Consider the following 20,721-nt stretch of genomic DNA (forward strand, 5'->3'; position numbering starts at 1 on the left):
ATGGGGCCTCAGCTGGGGCAGGAACAGGGTGAGGGGCACTGTGCATGGGGAACCTCCAGGTCCTTGTCTGCCCCAGAGGGGCACAGCACTGCCATGGGGTGGCTGGCACTGGCACAGAAGCAGGACCGGTCAGAGGGCACTGCTGGCCCTGGCTGAGCCCAAGGAAGGATCGTGAGGCTCTGCCCTCTCATCCCTCCTGGCTGTGTCTCAGGCTTCCTGTGCTCTCAGGTCTTCTTTGAGGACCGGCGGAGCGGACGACCCCGGTCCATGGCCTGGGGACCCGACTGCGACCGGCTGAGCCATGCTGGAGCCAGGCAAGTGCTGTGGTGGGGAGTGCTGGCCACCCACTCTCACTGCCCTCACCCCTCCCTGCTGAGCCTTTCACTCTGCTCTGCCCCAGGCGCTTCTCTCCCACCTCCCCAGTCCTCTGCCCTCTTGCCTTCCCTTTATGTCAAGCACATCTCAGGGGTCCATCATGCCATGCCACCACAGTGGCCCTGTCCCCATAGGGGACATGGAGGAGAGACACCCCATGTGCAGCCCCCAGGCTCGCCTGGACACCACTGTCACCTGAGCCACCCCGATCTGTCCTCTGCAAACATCCCCCACCGAGCTCTGCTGCAGACAGTGCTGGTGCCTGGCTGAGGGCAGCTGCTCCCGGCAATGCCCCGGCCAGCCCATGGCGTAGCCCTGCTCCCCCTTCCCCTGCCATCCCCTGCCCCTCACCTGCCCCGGTTGCTCCACAGCACAGAGGAACCTTCGACCCCAAAGCCTGCTCCCCACACCTCCGGGAGTGAGGACCGCAGGACCGAGCACCGGGAGAACCGCTCCAGCTCCCTCTTTGGGTCCCGGCGGCAGGACGTGTGCCAGTCCATCTCAGAGCTGCCAGAGCCCAAGGTGATGCTGGTGCCTCCCTCGGCCACCCCACCCTGCACTTCCCCATTGCATGCAGACTCCCTGACCCACCTGGCAGCAGACTCCAGCCCAAACACGACCCCTCATGGGGCTGGTGGCAGCCCCTGCTGCAGAGAGGGCAGGAGCAGGGCCTGGAGGGGCCCAAGGTTGGAGACACAGGGCTGCCATCCAACCTCGCCCCTCAAGGTGTTGAGCCTCCCCTCTGTGCCCCAGGACGAGAAGTGGAGACTGTCCCGCAACATGAGTGAGAGCAGCCTGGGCAGCTATGACAGCAAACAGCCCCCGTCGAGCCGAGCTGCTGCCGGTGCTCAGCCCAGTGCTGCAGGTACACCCCGCCCCAGCACAGCTTGGGGGGCACCTTCCTGAGCCCCAACAGCCCTATGAGCAGGGCTGTGCCCCACCCCGCTCTGTACCCCAGCAGATGCATCCTCACCCCCTCCTGCCGCCCCCCCCTGGGGCGGCCGTCAATCCCGGACCTTGTGCTGCTGGGTCTTGGTGCCGAGAGCAGCTCCCAGTGGGAGCTGGCCCCTGCTCCTGGCTGGGCTCACATCCCATGGCATCCCCGGCCCTGCTGCCCAGGCCCCCCCACTCCTGCAGGCAGGAGCACTGGCCCTCACCGCCCTGGGAACTGACAGCCTCGGGCACACTGATGGGCCCCACGGGTCCCCCGGGCTGGCCGAGCCCCCCAGCCCACCTCCCCTGCCTGCACAGGGCTGTCCCTGCCTCCCACCGGTTTCGGTGGCCGCGTGAAAAGTGCCAGCAAGGTCCCACCGCTGCCCCGCAGGATCAGCCCTGCAGTGTATGAGATGTTCCTGGAGCAGAGTGACGCCACAGCTGGAGGGAAGGTACTGGACGGAAGGTACCGGCTCAACGAGCCTCCAATCCTCCCACCCCCTGTAAGATCTTTCTCTGCTCACAGGCCTTCACACCCCTGACAGCGGATGGGAACAGAGGCCTCAAGTCACCGCCGCTGCCACTCCCCAAGTCCAAGCGAATGTCACAGCTCTGACCCAGTGCCACCCCTGCCCATGACGCCCCTGTGCCCAGCTGGCTGCTAGACCCACAGCCCTGCTTGACCCTCACCTGCTGAACCACCCTTGCAGCACTGACATCCAGAGCATCCTGTGCAGCCATGGGATCCCTGTGCACCCAATGCCCAGGGTGGCACCGGGCACTGCCACCCTGTCTTCTGCCAACTCTGGCTATTGCCCTCCAGGTGCCCCCTGGGACAGGGACCCACCTGCCTCCAGACGCTTCCCTGCCCCAGTGTTCTTACCAGCCCTCACCTTACTGCTCAGATGCAGCAGTTCTGCTCCAGCCCACGTCAGAACTCTGCCACCAGAGCTGTGCTGAGGCCCACCCAAGCAGCCCTCCCAGCCATCTGGCCACTGTGCCCTCCCTCCACCTGAACTGTCCCTGCACTGCACCACAGATAGGAAACCAGCCACCTTCCCAGCAGCATTTCTGAGCAATTCCCTCCCCTCCTGTTCTCCACTCCAGAGAGAGCTCCTGTCCCTCATCTGTCCACCCTATCCTGCAGCATTGAGACACGCTCCTGGCCCAGATGCTGTGACTGCACAGGAGCCAGCTGGGTGTGCGTGTGGGCCTAGGCAACCTCGTGCTGTGCAGTTCCACCTCTCCTGGCCACACGTGGCACCTGCATCAGGCAGGTGCTGCTGCCCCGACCAGCCCCTGCCACAGCTCAAGACCTGCCACACCAGCCCAGACCCACAGCTAATAAAGGGCAAGCACATCAGCTGGCACCTGCGTGGAAGCTGGGCAACCCTGTGAGCCCCAGCAATGCCCCTGCTCACCCAGGCCAACGCAGGGCCATCCCCAGCCAGCACCACCCCAGCACCCTGAAGCGCAGGGACTCGCCCTCCTGCAGCAGGGAAGGCCCCCTGGGAGCCCGACAGTCACTCTCTGAGCTGAGCTGTAGCAACCAGGCACAGGGACAGGACTCACTGCTGGGCCCCCGAGCTGGCACAGGGCTCTTTATTCACACGGGCTCAGTCATATTTACAGTCTGTGTTACAGGGGACCCGGACCCGTAAGCAGGGGCTGGGGAGGGCAGGGGCTGCCTGCGGCTGGATGCTGCTGTCAGCAGGTTCCTGTCTACGTGGGAGAGGGGGATCAGCTCCCAAGGCGGGGGCTAGAACAGGTACACGGGGAGGCGGCACCTTGTGCCACAAAGACGGAGCCTGGGAGCCGTCGGGCTGTGCCGGTGCCGGGCTCCCCCTGCAAACCGAGCGGGGCAGCACGTGCTGACCTGGCTCCTCACAGGGGGTTGGCTGAGGAGGCTGCTAGACGCTTCCCAATGTAGATCCTGGATTAGAGAGAGCAACTGTGAGGCACGAGCATGGGGACAGCCCACTGGGCCCCAGTAAGGCTGGAGGAAGGGGAGATGGCAGCAGTCCACTGCAGCTGCTGGGAGAAGTGGTGCAGGACAGCACCCAAGAATGAGCAGCCCAAGTTCAGGAGCATTTCCCCCTCCCCAAGCTTCCTGTGGGGACATTCCTCTGGATCAGGGCAGCCAGCAGTCCCCAGAAAGCCCACGACTGCATAGACACCCACTCTAGGCCCAGCCTGCCTGTGCTCCCAGGACCAGACCCCCATCAGCATGGGTGAGACCCCCAATCACCCCAGCCCCAGAGTGAGACCACCCCCAACACTCACCCCAGCCCCAGGGTCAGGAGGTGGCTGAGCAGCAGCGAGGGGATGAAGAGAAGCAGCAGCTCTGAACTGAAAAGTCTCTTCTTCCTCCCCACTGCACCTCCCTGCAGGCTCCACAGCACAGGCTGGGGGGAGCACACAAAGGCAAATTCCCTGGGAAAAGGGCAGGGTTAATGGGGGCACAGGGACAGCAGGACATGCTGGTGGGGGACACGGGACTCACTTTGGAGACAGGTACCGAGGGCAGCGGCTACAGGCCCAGCCCAGGGATGCTGGCAAGAGTTGCTGTCTCCGCTTGGTTTCCTGCAGCACATCCCACTGGAAGGAGACACAGGGCAGGTCAGAGCAGGGCCCGGGGGCGTGGCAGGGCACGGTGGGGGACAACTCCCTTACCTGCCGAGGGTGGGGGCAGCCTGGTCGGGCCTGGCTGTGTGCAGGCAGCACCTCGCTCTCCCCCGACTGCTCACTTGCCTGGCCGGCTCCGTTGTCATCCCAGGCTGGAGCATCCAGCACGAGCAGGGCCCTGCAAACAGACCCCCCCCCGGTCACCAAGCCTAACCCCGCCCGTCAGGTCTCCGGAGCCCAGCTCCTCCTTGCAACTCACCTGTCCCCGCTCTCCGTCTCCAGCTGGGCTTCCAGCAGCATCTGCTCCACGTCGGCGTGGCAGGAGAACGGCGAGGGCGTCGGCTCGGGACAACCTGGGCCACACCGCAGCTCCACCCAGGAGCCTGGAGGGGCCGTCAGCCCCCGCGCTGTCCTGCGCCCATCCCCGCACCCTGTCCCATCCCATCGCCCTCTCCGGCACACCCCGCACCCCTGCCCAGAAATCGCGGGAGCACCAAGCACGGTTCCCAACGTGGGACGTCCCATGCATCCCAGGGCTGCTTCTCGGCGTGCCCTCCTCCCTCGGGACCCCCGCCTGCCTCTGCCTCTGCCCCAGCCCCCGCGGTGCTCATCAGCACCTCTGAGACGCCCGGTGCATGTCAGCCCCCCCCGGACTCCGGCCCGGGCTACCCCTGACCCGTCCCCATCCCTGGGTCACATCAGCCCAAGCCCCCACGCGTGCACGGCAGTCCCGCTGGGACCCCCAATCTCCCCAGAGCCCCGAAGCCCCCGGTGCCCGCCCCGGTCCCCCATTACCCCCAAGCCCGCCCCGACTCCCCGCAGCCCAGAACGGCCGCTGCCCCCGGACCGTCGTCGCCGGTTCCCGCCATGGCCCCGCGGCTGCTCCGCGCGCAGCCCCCGCCGCTGACAGTCACGTGACGCCCGCGAGCCCCCATGTAAATAAAACCACCGGCACCGAGCGACCGTCTCTTAAAAAGGCACGGGCCCCGCCCGCGGGCCGCAGCCCGCCCGCCCGCCCGGGTGGCCGCCCCATCGCGTTGCCCCTTTAAGCGGCGCCTACGTGCGGCGCGCGAGCAGGCAGCGGCCGCGGCGCGTGCGGCCCCGCACGGAGCCCGGCCGGGCCCGCCCCCGTCCCACTGGCCACGTCCCCGCGGGCCACGCCCCCGGGCCACGCCCCCGCCGGCCACGCCCCCGCCCGGTGCCCGCATAGCCCGAGCCGCGCCGGACGCTGCCGCCGTTTATTTTCGCCGCCAGGGGGCGCCCACGCCCCGCCCGTCCCGTCCGCGCGGGCCCGCGCGCCCCCGGTGCCGCCGCCGGCCCGGGCGGGTCCGGCCGGTCACGGAATCCGGGCCGGGGGGGTCCGGCCGGTCACGGGCTCCGGGCCGGGGGGGGCAGGGCCCCCAGTCACGGGCTCCGGGCCGGGGGGGCAGGGCCCCCAGTCACGGGCTCCGGGCCGGGGGGGCAGGGCCCCCAGTCACGGGCCGCCGCCGGCCCCGGCCCGTTAGAGGCTGCCGCCGGCCCTTGCCGCGCCGTGCTTCTCGGCGAACCGCCTGCGGGAGAGAACGCCCTCAGACACCACCGCCCCCAGACCGCCCCAATGTTCCCCCGCGAGCCTGCCCGGGCAGGGGCTGCCGGAGAGAGGTGGTGGCCCTGAGGGTCCGGGACACGAAGGGCCAGGCAGCGGGGGTGACTCCCACACTGCAGGGCCTAAGGGCTGCGTGCTCCCTGGCTGCACCTTGGCTCTGTTTCTGTTCCAAGCTCACCTGGAGCCCATGGAAACGGGTGACAATGGCCAGAGCTGCTCCCAGAGAGCCACAGGGCAGGTACAGTCCCTGCTGGGGACAAGCCCGACGGAGCACGGACCAAGCAAGGCCTGCAAGGGGCTGTAGGGATCACCTGCACTGTCCCCACCAGCACCGGCCCCCGCTCCCCAGCAGGTCCCTGCCTAGCTGTCAGGATGAGGTTTCCCATTTAGGGTTTCCTGACAGGATGGCTCCCTCAGCACAGCCATTCAGTGCCCAACAAGCTGAGGCACACTTAACTTCCCCTCAAACTCATCCTCAGTTTTCTGTATTGTTCTAAACCAACACCAAATCACCAGAGCTGGTCACTTGTTCCGGGATTTGCCTCATCAAAATCCTGCACAGGTTCCCTCACACCGGGGTTAACTGCGCTGTCCATGGTGCCAAACAGGAATGTCCTGCCATACGAGGGTGCCAGTGCACCAGTGTGACCCCAGAGAAACCCAGTCCCACAGGGGATCCTGTCAGCCAGACATGAGTCACACCGAGGAGCCCAGCGAGGCTGGTTGTGCTGAGCTCTGTTCCTCAGTGCTTCTGACACACACCTCCGACCCCTCAGCCCCCAAAACCAGAGGCCTGGCAGCAGTTACGAGCACAGAGCACTTCTGGGAATGAAGGGGGCTGCACGCATGGAAAGCTGACACAATCACCTGCCCCCCTCCCTCAGCCCTGGGCTGGGGACAGGGGTAGGAGGGGCTGGGGACCACCTGGCTGGTACAGCCTGGGGCATCTTGGGTGCTGTTGGGGCCACAGCTTGGGCAGGGTGAGGCATGGGAGGCCCTGGCAGGGGCCCAGTGGGGCTCTCACCTCCTGGCATAGTCGTACAAGGCTCGTTTTCGCTCCTGCAAGGACAGGTGACGCTCCACGGGGGACTTTGCAAACTGCTTTGTAGCTGTCTGGAAGAGAAAGCACAGTAGCTGTCAGGAGATGGACAAAGCAGGAGCCTCCTTGGCTCTGGAAGGCCCTGGCACGTCAGGTCAGTGCTCCATGCCCCTGGCTAGTCCTGAACACAAGCCACCAGACCAGGGAGATGCACAAGCCCACAGTACCTTGGCAGAAGACGCAGCCACGGAGCCCTGGATGCCAGAAGCAGCTGCAGCTTGGGAGGTAGACAGGGTGGGCAGGTCAGTACCAGCCTCCTGACTCTCAGGGAAGAAGGAAACTCTCCCCTCCAGCAAGTTGGCAATCGTGGTGTCCACACAGTTGGTCTGGGCTGTGAGAACAAAGGGATCCCTTAGAGATCAGGACACTCCATCCTGGCTGCCACTGTGCTCCAGTGCAACACGGACAACGGTTCTGCTTTTGGGTCCCACACACCACAGAAGGTGCCCCTGCGTCACTGCTGACACCCCAGCATTGCTCACCCAGGTCTGTCCTGATGACCTCCAGGGGCACGTGAGGCAGCACCTCCTTGACTTGCTGTGCCATGGCCACGACCTGCATGTCCTCAGGAGCACCCCCAGGCAGGCGGGGGGGCACCCTGGGCTGGGTTACCAGGCGCTGACTCGAGGCTGCAGGAGAAAGAACAGTGGGCACTGGAGCAGGACTAAAGGCCTGTCAGCTGCACCAGCCCCACTTTGGTACGAACTGGTGTGACGTGAAAGCTGGACCCCCTGCCCACGCCCACCATGTCTGTGTTCAGGAGCGCGGGCCCCTCCCCCCCCCCGCCAGGTACAGCCCCAGACCAGAGCACACCAGCAGCCCCTCTCCCAGGGAGCGCCCCAACATTCCTCCTCCTCTTCTTCCCACTCCACGCACGAGTCACTGAGAGCAGACTGAGGTCCCCACAAAGGTAAGCCCAGGTGGCAGTTCCACAGCCAGGACACCCCCAGGACTCCATAGCCCCCCTCCCCAGACACCCACCTGGGGCAAAGGGCAGCCGTGACGTGTGCCGCAGCCTCTTCATGTGCTCAGTTCTGTCGGCAGCGGTGATCCGTGTGGATACCACACCCAGCTCCATGGCCAAGAGCTGTGGAACGCAGAGGGGAGTCACACAACACACACAGGACACATAACACGCATGGCCCGGGCAGCCGCCCTGTGCTAGGGGAACGTGTCAGGGGTATGGGCCTGCATGGAGCTACAGCAAGGGCAAGAGGGCTGGGAATTGATTTCTCCAGGGCCTCAGGGATGCATTTCAGTGTTGCAGGGAGCACATGAAGGAGTAGGAGTAGCAGTATCATCTTGCCAAAATGGGCTGACGGGCTGACAGGGAGATCTTTGGTACAGGAGCTGTGAAGTACCCAGCACATACAAGAAGAGTGGAGAAACAATTGCCTTATTTGATTTGTGGCATCATGAAAGGGGAGTGAAAGGTCTGAACTACATGGACAAAGTCCTGATAACTGCAGAAAGGCTAAGTAGGGGGTGGCAAATAGGCCATGGAAAAATTGAGTACCTGTAAGGGGCAATAAATATGAGCCAGAGCTCCTATCACACTGACTTATCCAGAAATGCCCTCTGCAACTCTGCCTGCCCTCCACTCTCCTCTGTGCCCATCCTGAACTGCACCAGTCCTACAGTCCTCTCCCACATCACTCTCCTACCTCCTGAACTCGGAGCGCAAAGTCCTCACTTGGCTCGTCCGCTCGCCTCGGGACAGACGGCATCCACCTGAGTGGGAACAACAACACATGGATCCAGCCCCACCAGAAGCAGCCCTTAGAGCCAGACCCATGGGGAATAGCCCTTGGGGCCAGCCCTGCTGGGAACAGCACGCAGAGCCAGCCCCGCTGGGAGCAGTCCTTGGGGCCAGCACCTGCTGGGAGAAGTTGTGCCGGGCACGCCCCCAACTCCACACTCCCTGCTCACCCCACACCTCTCCCCACCAGAGCATCAAACCCCAACACCCACTCCCAAACCCAGGGCATGGCTCAGCTCAGGAGACAGAACTGGCTCGCTGGAGCTCTGTTAGCTCTCACACGCAACATGCGAAGGATCTCCTACAGTTCCCAGAAAGGCCCCAGTGAGGAGCCACGGCCATTTACACGGGAGTGGAAAACAGGTCACCCAGACTACAGGCAGATACAGCCAGAGAAAGCTCCAGCACAGGGCTTTTCTTCACTGAAATACCTCAACCCCTGCATTTGACTCCCAGCCCCTTCCACTGCCTAGGAACCCTTATTACACCAAAGCTACTCAGCCAGACCGGGCTCTCCCGGGCCCACGACAGGGGTCTGGACAACTGCACCATCCCCCTGGGCCACCCCTGCAGCTCCTGAGGAATTGCAGGGACAGACAGACAGACACTGGAGGCTGGTGCTGCCTGAGGGAATCATCCCTGGAGTAAATCACCTAAAAGCCTGGAGAGACAGTCTCCTCTCCTTTCCCAACACAGCACAGGAGACAGAAGCAGGTCCAGGAGCTGGACCTGGCCAGACCCAAATGGTGCCAACCACAGCCCTGCTGAGGCACCCAGGGAGGGTGCCAGCAGCATAGACCAAGGGATCTCTCACTGCCACAGACACATCAGGGCCCTGCCCAACCCCAACCCTGCCCCAAACAGAAAAGAGAGACGTAGTACCTTACTTGATATACTGTGAAGGGAACGAAGAAAGTCCAGAGCAACTCTGCGATCCAGGAGGAGTCAGCCACGCTCTGGGGAAGAGAGCATAGGGAGCTCCCACACACGGAACAGGAGCTGGTCTGGGCTCCATCGGGGAGCCAGGCAGGCAGCCAGTCAGTCATGGATATGTGGGCAGAGGAGAAGGACTGGGAAAGTGGGAACAGCAAACCCAGTGCACACAGGGCAAGCCCCAGGGCAGCTTCATCATTAGTCATCACTGGTTTTCACTGTTCTCAGTCACCTTTTCCTCCCACTAAGACAGCAGCAAGGCTTTCCCTCAGTAACCCCACATTCCCTGCTAGACTGTGCCTTTAGAAAGCCCCAAAAATGCCAGAAGACCTACTAACACTCTCTCAGAACCATGAACAATCCTTCCTCATCCTGGTGGGAACAGCCACTGGTGATGTTCCAGCTCCCATAAGCTTTCCCAGGGAAAAAGTGACAGGGCAAAGGAAACAGCCTCAAGCTGTACTGGGGAGGTTTAGGTTGGATATTGGGAAAATTCCACCAGAATTTACTCAGCCAATGTGCAGAAAGTACAAAGTCCTGCTCAGCCTCTGGAGATAAAACCTGAGCCAAGAAGTGACTGTAATCAGCACCTCCACACAGATCTGCTCTTCCCCCTGACATGGACGAAGGGATGCAGACAAATGCACAACTTATGACATCTCAGAGTTTCTCGGAGGAGCCAAACCCAAAAAAGCATAAAATATTCCCTATAAACCGGGCAGAACAGGAGAGCTCTCCCATATCTCTGGAGAGGTCATTCAAAAACACAGTGTCCTCACTGCTGGAAAACCCAGAACAGGACCTGTGCAGTATTAGCATTCAGTACCAGGTCCTTCAGAACCTGCTGTGGGCACTGTCACAACAAAACAACAATTCTTCACTCCTAAGCCTCTTCCCCAGTGTGCAGCAGTTGCCCACAGACATCCATAGCCATCTATCCACACGTACCCACCACAGCCACCAAACCACAGCCATTCCACAGCCTCACTGCTTCCTTTCTCTGGAGCTGACTGAGTCAAATGCCTATAAGTTCTGCTCTCTGGGTTCTCGTCATGTTGTGGCCTCCCTGAACTCTGTTTCAGTCCCCCTGCCCTGGTAGGAGTGACCAAAGCTTCTCTGACTACTCCCGCGATTCTCATTCCTGCACACATCCAGCTGACTCCTCACCCTGCCAGAGATTCCTTTGCTTTGCCCCACAGACACAACAGACCCACAAGTAACAGCCATGCCTGGCAGCTCTCTGTGGTCACTGGATCAGTTATAACCTGGATTCTGCCACTCACTAACCTGAGCCTCACAACTGGGGACTTCAGTGCTGCCAAAGCCCCAACCAGCACGGTAGGAACACAAATCCCTGGCAGTCTCACCCTCCAAAAAACCTGCTGCTGCTTTAGTGTGGGCACCACATTCTGTGACCTGCTGGGAAGTGCCTTTGACTGCCCATTGTGCCCTGTTGTCCTAGAGAGACAGACAACAAAGAACCAACTCAAGTGTCAGGCAAATGTAACAGTTCAGGGTCTTTTAACCAAGCAGATCCATAACTGACATGAAGAAATGAGAAATCCAGCAAAGCCTGAGACCAGTTTCCCTGCAATCCCTTCTGCAGCACTGCTGGTGCCACTGTGAATTTTGCTCTTGTCTGGGGCTGCCCTTGCACCACGTCCCTAGGGGTGTGCCTGGGGCACAAGCTCAGGAGCCTCCAGAGCCCCATGACCTCTGGGCACATTGGCCCCACCCCGAGGGCAGGAGCTGGTCTTTCACAGCAAGGAGCTCAGCGAGAGGAGAGGACATAGCACTGGACATGGAAACCAGTGGCACAGTGACAGCCAGCCGGGCCACCAAATGTCTGTCACACTGGCCAGTGTAACTTTGGGAGTCCTGAGTGGGCCAAGTTCCTGGGAAAAACACTTGGGAACAGCATTAGTTCTGTGCAGCTGCTCTCAGGGTGCCAGGACATGAGGCCAGGCCACACCACAAGCTCCAGAGGAGGAGCAGGATGAATGGCAGCACCCAGAGCCCGGCACAGCACCCAGCCCTCACGCCATGCCTGCATCCCCAACTCACCACCGCCACCAACGGCCTCCGGACCTGCAGGGCAACGGGCTGGACAACATCCATGATGGAGAAGGGCCAGGAGCTGAAGGGAGGAATTCCACACTGAGTGACCCTGAGGCCACCCTACAGCAAGAATGCCGGCTCCCTGGAGCCACCCCCAGCCACCCTGCCGTGGGAATTCCCGCACCTGAAGCGGAGCAGCCCAACCCGGCCGTTGGTGGCCGCCTCCTCCGGGAACAGCAGCAGTGGTGGGTTCCCTCGCTGGGACGAGTATTCCTTCAGGGAATCCACCAGCTCCGCCCTGTTGCCCATCACTCCCAGCTCCATGAATCCCCTGGACCAGCAGATGAACCCTGGGGCACCATTCAGTGCAGGCTGCAGGAAGAACAGGAGTGAGGAGGAAACTGCCCTGCCCAGCCCTCCAGGTCACCTTCCCAAGTGACAGAGGAGACAAAGTTCTGCTCATAAGCAAAATCCCCTCTGGGGCTGAGGGCCTCCTGGGGGCCATCAGCACTGGTGGCAGAGAACATGTTACTGCCAGGCCTCAGGACCTCCGCCAGCCCCGACTCCACAGGACTCAGACTCCAAACCTTCAGTTCAGATTGTACCCTGCCTGCCAGAGACAGACTCCCCCGTGCCAGTGTTCCCTGTGTTCTCTCCAGCAGTCCCTGACACACTTGGCAGGACACACACTGCTTCCAGGAGTCCCCCCTCTCTGGGTCAGGGGTAATTCAATGGCTGTGCAGGACACGAGCCTGCTGACTCAGGAACTTCGCACACACGGAATTTTAGAAGAGAGCAGGGACAACCCAGAACAGCCTGAGCAACATGAACACACAGCTCCCTCAGCACATAGCTGCCCCCCCTGCCAAAACAGCATCCAGTGCTGAGGGAAACCCCACAGCCAGCCCTGTACCTGCCCCTCTGATCCAAAAGGCCAGAGAAGGGAACAGCTGCTGGGATCTACCTGCTCTTCCACCAAAATCAACATCCACTGTAACTACTACTACTCCTCCTGCTCCTCCTCGCTCTGTTCCGTTTTTTCACACAGCGGCCAAGAGAGATACCGAGCCACAGAAAACACCTCAAGGCTTGTGCAACCCTAGGCTACTAACTCAGAACTGGAGATCCTTCCAGCATCTGAAGGGGCCTAAAGAGAAGCCAGAGAGGGACTCTGCATCGGGGACTGGAGTGACAGGACAAGGAATGGATACAACTGTAACAGGGAAAATTTAGGCTGGATATTAGGAAAAAACTCTTCCCTGTGAGGGTGGAGAGGCCCTGGCACAGGTTGCCCACAGAAGCTGTGCCTGCCCCATCCCTGGAAGTGTCCCAGGCCAGGATGGACAGTGCTTGGAGCAATCTGGGCTAGTGGAAGGTGTCCCTTCCTATGGCAGGACATGGGATTGGATAGGTTTTAAGGTCTTTTTAGCCCTGAACATCCAGTGACTCTGTGACTACACCAACACCGAACCTGGGCAGCACTGCCCACGCCCTGCCCGCAGGGAGGGGCCCTTACCGTGTTGCAGGAGGTGAGCAGGCTGACGACGTTGTGGTCGAAGGGGGTGACGTGGTTGGCAATGAAGACCCTGGCGCCGGCCCCGCGCAGCCGCGGGTCGTTCTGCCGCACCAGCAGCCCCAGCACGGAGCACATCACACGGACAATAAACCTGGGAGGGAGACAAGGGCCTGCCTCGAGTCCTGCCCTCAGAGCCGCTGCTAGTGACAGGTTCGACGGACAGGGAACAGGGAATTCTTTGCTGGCTGGACAAAGAACACTGAGACCAAATGCAAACGGCATATCTGGGGCAGGAATTGTGGCTAGGACTGGAACATGGGACAGCAAATGCCCACGGAACTCCTGAGCACCACACGCAGCTCATCCACGTGCTCCAGACCAGTCCCTGAGCACTCCAGAGGCGACCGCCAGCTCTGGGCTTGGCAGATGAGGCACCTCCAGGGCTCCCAGGGACAACAAGTGCAGAGGGCACAGCTCCCCACAGCCCCCCGCCTTAACCAAGCTCCCCCGGCCCGGGACCTCGAGGGCCCTCCCGCCCTCGGCAGCAGCCGGGGTCCCCCGGGGTCACGCACCGGCGCAGGACGCTGTCGGGTAGGGCACAGCTGACCAGGAACACGTGGACACCGATAAAAAGGCGCAGAACGAGCAGGCAGAGCCCCACGGGCGCGTAGAGCAACAGGGCCAGGAGCAGAAACCCATCGGTCGGGAACCTGCCGGGGCAGAGAGCGGCGCGGGCCGCCTGAGCGAGGCCGGAACGAGTCCCAGGGCCCCCCGAGACCCTCGCTCTGCAGAACCTCCCGAGTCCCCTCAAGGAGCCTTCGCAGCCCACCCGGGGCATCCCCGGTCTCCCCACGGCTCACCCCGACCTTCCCCACGGGGCTCCCGCGAGACACTCTGGCCCCCCGCGGACCCCAGGCCCGCCGCCCTGGGCCCCCCCCGGGTTCCCGCGCAGCTCCCCTGAGAGCCTCCGGCCCGCGGGTCCCGGGAGAGCGCTCACCGGTGCGAGTCGAAGAGCCGCTCGGGGCCCGGGGCCGCGGGCGGCTCCATCCCCGCCGCGCCGCCGCCTCACGACCGCCCCGCACCCGCTCCCGCTCCCGCCGCCATCTTGCCCGCGGCCGCGCGCCCGGCCCGCGCGGGGCGCGATGGGAGCGCCTCGCCTGCCCAGCCTGCACCGCGCGCCGCCTCTCCCTCACTCCAGCCGCGCTCCGGCGGGTCCGGTGAGCGGCTCTGGCCGTGGGACCGCCTCGCTCTGTGTGCTCCGCCGGCGTCACCGGCTACCGGCGCCTCTCGCTGGCGGTGAGCCCACAGATCCCAAAGGCACTACAGCTCCCTGCGTGCCTCGCGGCGGAGGGCAGCTCCTGCCAGGCCCACCCCGGGACTACAGCTCCCGGCATGCCCCGCGGCCGGGCCGCGTCCCGGCGGGGCGGGGTTTCCGCTCGGCAGCGGCAGCATGGCGGTGGCGGCGGCGGCGGCGGCGCGGAGGGTGCGGGTCTCACGGGTCTCACGGGTCCCGCTGCCGCCGGTAGCGTTGCGCTGGTGCCGGGCGCTCACCGGGGCCGCTGAGCCTCCTCCGCCACCACCCCCTTCCCTTTCTCCGCCGGCCCCCTCTCGGGGCCGGGCGCTGGCGGCGGCGGTGGGCGCGGGGGCGGCGGCGCTGGTGCTGCTGTGGGCCCGGGAGCGCCAGCGGCCCGCGCTGAGCGCAGCCGTGCCCGCCCCGCCGCCCGCTCCGCCACCCGCCTCGCCCCGCGCCGCCTTCAACTTCATCGCCGACGTGGTAGAGAAAACGGCGCCCGCGCTGGTCTACGTGGAGATCGTGGGCAGGTGCCGGCCCCGGGCGGCCCCGGGAGGGATCCCCCGCTTCTCACCGCAATGCAGCCCCTGCTCCGCGGCCTCCGCTGGCCTTTCCTTCAGCCGCCCCGGCCTGTGTCTCTGAACCGGGCACGGCGTCCCAGTGAGGTCCCGCAAGTCCGCCGGAGAGACCCACCCGGCCCCACTGCCCGTGCCCGCAGCGGGGACACGCCACGGGGTCACACGGCTGCCACACGCCGCTGCCACCTCCTTGTCCTCCAGGACCGTCCAGCAGAGCTGCCTTCCAGGCTGCCCTATCACACTCTGCCTCAGGAGCACCGCTTTGCATTTATTTCCCTTTGCACTCCATAATGTTCTCACCATCTAGCACCTCCGGCATCTTGGAGCATCTCAGGGCAGCGGCTCTGCTCTCCAGCCTGGTCACACCTGTGTCCAGTGTCACACCCTCTACCTCACAAGGGGAAAGGCTACTGCCCAGATATCCTTGCTGTTCCCCGCTGCTTCCCAGCCCTACCCATCTGTGTGGCCCCACCTGCCCTCCCCAGAGTCCCCACCAGACACCCCAGGGTCCCTGCCACCCCTCCTAACCCGGGCCCCTCTTGCAGGCACCCCTTTCTGGGCCGGGATGTGCCCATCTCCAACGGCTCGGGGTTCCTGGTGTCCCCGGATGGGCTCATCGTCACCAACGCGCACGTGGTAGCGAACCGGAGGCGCGTGCGGGTGAAGCTGGCGAGCGGCGAGCAGTACGACGCCGTGGTGCAGGACGTGGACCAGGTGGCCGACATCGCCACCATCAAGATCAAGCCCAAGGTGTGTGTCACGGCGTGGGGACGGGGGGACACTCCCTTCATCCCCCACGCTCACGGTCCCGCTCCCCACAGCACCCGCTGCCCACGCTGCCGCTGGGCCGCTCGGCCGAGGTGCGGCAGGGCGAGTTCGTGGTGGCCATGGGCAGCCCCTTTGCGCTGCAGAACACCATCACCTCGGGCATCGTGAGCTCGGCGCAGCGCGGCAGCCGCGAGCTGGGCCTCGCCGCCTCCGACATGGAGTACATCCAGACCGACGCCGCCATTGACGTAAGGGCGCGGGAGCCGGGCAAGGCTGTGGGTGCTGGGGGGAGGAGGGGGCTCACACGGAGCGCAGGGAGCTGAGGGGGTTCTGGCCGGACACCCAGGCACGCTGGGATTGGCCTGACCCAGTTCCTGGGATTGGCCTCCTGCTGTTGCTGCCATGCAGGATGGGGCTCTCATGGTCTGCTCACTCTCTCTCCTCTGCCGCAGTTTGGGAACTCCGGGGGCCCCCTCGTCAACCTGGTGAGTCCTGCTGCTTTTCCCTTGCTGGCTGGGGCAGAGACGTGCTGTGTGCCCCTTGCTCTGTGCCCCTCTATGGGAGCGCTCGTGGGTGCTGGGAGGGAGGGCCTGTGAGTCCTCCAGGTTCCCTGTGAGGAGGAGGAGGAGGAGGATTCAGCCTGACATGGGAACCCTGCGCAGCATCTGAGGGAGACAGAGCAGATGGAACTCTGGAGGAGCTGAGCCCTGCCTGGTGAGGCATGGCTGGTGCTGGTGGGGCAGAGTGAGGGGCTGGGCCTGCCTGGGGCAGCCCCTGGACCCTGCCCAGCCTTGGCAGGGTCAGGCAGGACACAGGGGCAGCAGCCTGGGATGGGGTGGGCACACAGCTGGGACCTCAGGCTGGTGCAGTAGTTCCCCTGCTCTCCACAGTGATCCAGGCTGGGTATCCCAGTGCCCTTTTCCTGCAGGATGGCGAGGTGATTGGGGTGAACACCATGAAGGTGACATCGGGCATCTCCTTTGCCATCCCCTCTGACCGGCTCCGGAAGTTCCTGCAAAGGGAGGAGCAGCGCAAGAGTGAGTGGGAACCTCCCTGCTCGGGTGCTGGGGGAGGAAGATGAGAGAGGGAAACTCTGGCACAGCTGAGCTCCAAGCCCTTCTTCCAGATAAGGGCAAGGAGAGCAGGAGGAGGAGCCTTTGGAGTCCCCTCTGTCATAAAACTTCCTTGTGCCACTGGAAAGCTGTGCTGCTGCTGCTGCCCTGCCCACAGCTGCCTCCGTCTGCTGCAGATCAGGTGTCCTAAGTAACCTGAATCCTCAGGGGTACATGAGGATCCTACTTTTGGTCCATTGCTACTTTTCGTTAGATCTTCACACATGGGAAATGAGTGAAGCTTCTGTTGGTGTTCCAACAGGGAGAGGTAACCTGGAACCCAGGTCTGCTGCGTCTGGTGTGCAGCGGTGGAAGTGCAGGTGCAGGATTCAGTGGTAGTGTAGAGGACAAGTCTTTCATTTGGCCATGTGGAATGTTGCCTCTTTCTGTGCCTCTGTGTGTGAGAATTATTTAAGGCAGACTTCTGTCTGGTTCTCCTGTGATGCCGGGGAGGGGCATTCTCAGTCAAAAAACTGACAAACTGGGGAAGCAAAATCAGTGCAAAGTCCAACACCTGTAACACTTTCACTGGTACCAAGAGCTGGACTGACCTATTGTGGGACTGGGAATGGCTCTGCACACACTGCCTGCCCTGAGGGCTGTGGGGCTCATCCCAGCACTATTCTGAGTGTGTCTCTGTTTTCCAGCCATGACATTCCATGTCCTTTCCTTCAGCAGGCTCTTGGTTTGGCAATGCAGAGACGAAGCGCCGGTACATCGGGGTGATGATGCTGACCCTCACTCCCAGGTGCCCGTCCTGAGCTCAGGGGCCAAAAGGACTGGTCCTGTTGGGGCAGGGATGTAATGGGATCTTCCCAACTAACCAAAGGTGCCTGGTTTTGGGAGGATTGTCTCCACAGCTTAAGCTTTCAGTCCCGAATCTCTTTGTGCTCAGGTTGGGGTTAGACTCCAGACTGGTCTAACCAGGCTTGTGGGGGGACTTTCTGGCTCTCTACAACTCCCTAACAGGAGGGGTGTAGCCAGGTGGGGATCGGGCTCTGCTCCCAGGGAACAAGTGACAGAGGATAGGAAAAAGCCTCAGACTGTGACAGGGGAGGTTTGGGTTGGATGCTGGGAAAATTCTTTCCTGGAAAGGGCAGTCCAGCCCTGGCAGAGCTGCCCAGGGCAGGGGGGGAGACCCGATCCCTGGAGGATGGGATTTAACAGCCCTGTGGATGTGGCACTTGGGGACATGGTCAGTGGTGGCCTTGGCAGTTTTGGGGGGGAGTAGTTGGATTTGATCTTAAAAATCTTTTCCAACCCAAACAATTCTGTGATTCCATGAAGGACCAGTGTCAGGAGCGAACAGGACGTGCGCTCTCACCTCTGGGAGTAGTTCTCAAGGACAGCAGCTGCTCCCATTCCTTGACTTTTGCAACCACCTTAAAGGGACCTTCAGCTGCCTCATGGGGCTCAGCACGTTGCTGGGGCTTGTGTTGTGCCATGCTGGGCAGCTCTACCCTCCTAAAGCTCTCGTTACTCCTGTGCACTGGTTGGGTCTGTGGGCTGCCTGCACCCCCGGCACCATGAGCAGCCTCTGGGGCTCCTGCCTGGCCTCAAAGGGAGGAGCAGGTGCTCTGTGCCCCCTGAGGGGGGTGGTGGGGGCACAGCCGGCAGCCCCAGTGGGTGCCCAGTAGATGGTGCTGGTACTCAGCAGAACCCGAGGAATGTGGGAGCCCAGCCCCCTTCTGCTTCCCCGGCCACGCTGCAGGACAGGGTCTGTGAGGAAGCAGCGTGAAATGCCTTGGACGTGGCTCCTGGGAAGCGGGTCCAGCTTCCACACAGCCAGTGAGCCGGTCCAGGGAAACCACCTGACTGCGAGCCTTCTTTGTGTCCAGTGGGAAGGTCTTCCAACAAGGGGTTGCTTGCCTTGGAAAAGGGTGACTGGTCTGAACACGCTCATTGCAAAGGCCAGAACCTTTCCCTGGCACAGGAAGGGGAAGCTCCGTGTTGGGCACAATCCCAGGCACAGACCCCGTTCTTCTCTCAGTGGTACCCAAGGGCAGGACAAGAGGCAGAGGCCACAGAGACACGTGATGCTCCATCTGGACACAAGAAATCACTTTTTTACTGTGAGGAGGGTGGTCAGAGCCTGGCACACATTGTCTGGAGAGTCCTTGGAGATCCTCAAAACCCAACTAGACGCAGTCCTGGGCAGCCTGCCCTGACTGAGCCTGCTGGAGCAGGGGGGTCAGGCAAGATGATCTTGAGAGGCCCCTTCACACCTCCACTGTGTGAAATCAGGAAGGGATGGCAGCTTGCACTGAGCTGTGGGACAGTGCAGTAGAGCTCTGCATGGACCACTGCCATATGGAGAGCCCTGACTGGCTGAGCAGAGACCTGGTGGGAGCAGAGCTGGGCAGAGATTGTGAATGTCTGAGGCTGCAGGGATCAGAGCTGCTGCAGTGTTTGAAGAAAGACTGCTGTTTTCCACTCTGGAGAGATCCAGCTGGAGTGCTGCATCCACTTCTGGATGCGTTTGGGAGGGGTGAGAAGCTACTGCGGAGAGTCCAAAGTGGAGCTGTGAGAGATGCAGCGTTTAAGCTTGGTTTAGAAAACTTAAAATCTGTGAGAAAGTTGGATGAACTGGAATTAGTCTCTAGACTCCAGAGGAGAGACATGGGTAGAGCTCTGGTGACAGGTCTGGCAGGAAGAGGAGCACAGCTTGTGTTGTGTGTCCTGCCCACTCAGGGCTGAGAAGGAAAACTGTAGCAGGAGAGGGGTGGGTCTGGCACTGGGAAGGGCAATGTGATGTGGAGACATGCATCACCACAGCTCTGATCCAGATGCTGCTGCAGTGGTTTCCAGCTCTCCTGGTGCCACTGGGACTCTTGTCCTCTTGTTTTGACAGGAGGGTGGTGGTGTTTGGGGCTGGTAGCTGTGCTTGTACTCGGCAGTGTGCAGGGATGCAGAAGAGGAGGTTTTGTGTCTAGTTTCCGAGCCTGTGCAGCTGGGGTGGGGTGGGAGCCCTGCTCTACCTCCAGCTCCATCCCTTATGCCAGTTTCCACTCTGCAGCATCCTGGCGGAGCTGAAGCTGCGTGACCCTGGCTTCCCTGACGTGTCCTATGGTGTGCTGATCCACAAGGTGATCATTGGCTCCCCGGCCCATCAGTAAGTGCTGCCCTGTGCCTTGGGGTGTGTGAAGGAGCAGCTCTGCCAGGGGGATGTGTTTAGCTCCAAGTGTTTTGCTCGAGAGCAGGAGGGCTTGGGCTTTGCAGCAGAAACCACCTGGGCACCCTTGCCCAGGCTGGTTGTCCCGTTGGCTGAGGTACCAGTGTTGCTGGAGGAACACCTGGTGCTATGGCCCAAGGCTCCTGTGCCTGCCCCTCCATCCTTCAGGGTCGATGAAGCTGAGTGGCTGCTTCGCCTGCTTTGTGCTCCATCCGTGTTCTCCCCGCAGGGCTGGGCTGAAGGCTGGCGACGTGGTGCTGGAGATCAATGGGACGGCGTCGCGGCGCGCCGAGGACGTGTACGAGGCGGTGCGGACGCAGCAGAGCCTGGCCATGCTGGTGCGCCGCGGCCACGACACGCTGCTGGTGAGTGTCGTGCCTGAAGTGACGGAGTAGCGGGGACCGCCCGGTGCTGACTGGCAGTGCTGGCCCGGAGCTGAGAGCAGGACTGAGCTGTGTCTGTGCCAGCCAGGAAGGCTGGAAGGAGCCAGGAGAGGGGCCCGGCCTGGTGCTTGGGTGACTTGTGGTGCGGCAATTGCCCTCTGTACTCAAAATAAAGCACTTTTCTAGGGGCCTCCCGTGCCACATCACCTTCCCACAACAGCAGTAGTTGCCTGGTGGAAGCCAGGCTGTGTGGGACCCTGCCCCTCCTGTCAGTCCTCACACAAGACCTCCCGGCTGGGGAGGAGCTGGCTGTGTCTGCAGGGACCTCCTCGGCGTTAGTGGTGTCCTGTCACCCGCTCAGTACCCACCCAGCTGGGATCTGACTCCTCCATCTGTACCAGGCTGGCAGCTGTCAAGCGTCGTGTAGCCTCTCTGTGGGTGAGAGTGGCCCTGGAGTGTCTCTGGGACTGGCAGTTCCTCCCTGGAGTGCAGCCAAGCTGGTCCATGTTGCTGTGGCTGTGCCATGTTCATCTG

The 20,721-nt window shown here is 62.4% G+C and overlaps 4 protein-coding genes across 5 annotated transcripts in view; 2 read left to right on the plus strand and 2 right to left on the minus strand.

Annotated features, from left to right (window-relative positions):
• LOC126643034 (dedicator of cytokinesis protein 2-like) overlaps window positions 1–2,667 on the plus strand; it is a 48,686-nt gene extending 46,019 nt beyond the window's left edge. The window contains exons 49-53 of the mRNA XM_050321151.1: window positions 229–314; window positions 747–897; window positions 1,129–1,240; window positions 1,627–1,760; window positions 1,835–2,667. Coding sequence (XP_050177108.1) covers window positions 229–314; window positions 747–897; window positions 1,129–1,240; window positions 1,627–1,760; window positions 1,835–1,924 — 573 coding nt within the window. The 3' untranslated portion in view covers window positions 1,925–2,667. The remainder of the gene's footprint in view (window positions 1–228; window positions 315–746; window positions 898–1,128; window positions 1,241–1,626; window positions 1,761–1,834) is intronic.
• A 209-nt stretch (window positions 2,668–2,876) lies between these two features.
• On the minus strand, window positions 2,877–5,063 carry LOC126643026 (BCL2/adenovirus E1B 19 kDa protein-interacting protein 3-like). The gene is made up of 6 exons (XM_050321140.1): window positions 4,781–5,063; window positions 4,193–4,316; window positions 3,982–4,111; window positions 3,812–3,906; window positions 3,592–3,741; window positions 2,877–3,241 (listed from the first exon to the last, which is right to left on the minus strand). The coding sequence occupies exons 1-6, from the start codon at window positions 4,866–4,868 to the stop codon at window positions 3,193–3,195; spliced, it is 636 nt and encodes a 211-aa protein (XP_050177097.1). The 5' UTR covers window positions 4,869–5,063; the 3' UTR covers window positions 2,877–3,192.
• Window positions 5,064–5,214: 151 nt separating this feature from the next.
• Window positions 5,215–13,988, minus strand: AUP1 (AUP1 lipid droplet regulating VLDL assembly factor). 2 transcript variants are annotated; one of them, XM_050321270.1, is made up of 12 exons: window positions 13,881–13,988; window positions 13,456–13,593; window positions 12,884–13,034; window positions 11,552–11,739; window positions 11,374–11,446; window positions 9,259–9,332; window positions 8,282–8,348; window positions 7,599–7,704; window positions 7,100–7,246; window positions 6,785–6,948; window positions 6,543–6,631; window positions 5,215–5,483 (listed from the first exon to the last, which is right to left on the minus strand). In XM_050321270.1, exons 1-12 carry the CDS (start codon window positions 13,928–13,930, stop codon window positions 5,435–5,437), a joined length of 1,296 nt encoding a protein of 431 aa, XP_050177227.1. In that variant the 5' UTR covers window positions 13,931–13,988; the 3' UTR covers window positions 5,215–5,434. The 2 variants fall into 2 exon arrangements, with proteins under 2 accessions (XP_050177227.1, XP_050177228.1); XM_050321271.1 differs by lacking the exon at window positions 13,456–13,593 and having other exon boundaries at window positions 5,217–5,483; window positions 13,881–13,972.
• Window positions 13,989–14,333: 345 nt separating this feature from the next.
• HTRA2 (HtrA serine peptidase 2) lies at window positions 14,334–20,377 on the plus strand. The gene is made up of 8 exons (XM_050321509.1): window positions 14,334–14,704; window positions 15,298–15,502; window positions 15,574–15,768; window positions 15,973–16,005; window positions 16,449–16,557; window positions 17,311–17,380; window positions 19,649–19,744; window positions 20,034–20,377. Exons 1-8 carry the CDS (start codon window positions 14,334–14,336, stop codon window positions 20,197–20,199), a joined length of 1,245 nt encoding a protein of 414 aa, XP_050177466.1. The 3' UTR covers window positions 20,200–20,377.
• Window positions 20,378–20,721: the final 344 nt, after the last annotated feature.

This window comes from Myiozetetes cayanensis, unplaced genomic scaffold (assembly GCF_022539395.1).
Source record: "Myiozetetes cayanensis isolate MyiCay16 unplaced genomic scaffold, myiCay2020 scf26, whole genome shotgun sequence".
Taxonomy (NCBI): Eukaryota; Metazoa; Chordata; class Aves; order Passeriformes; family Tyrannidae; genus Myiozetetes; species Myiozetetes cayanensis.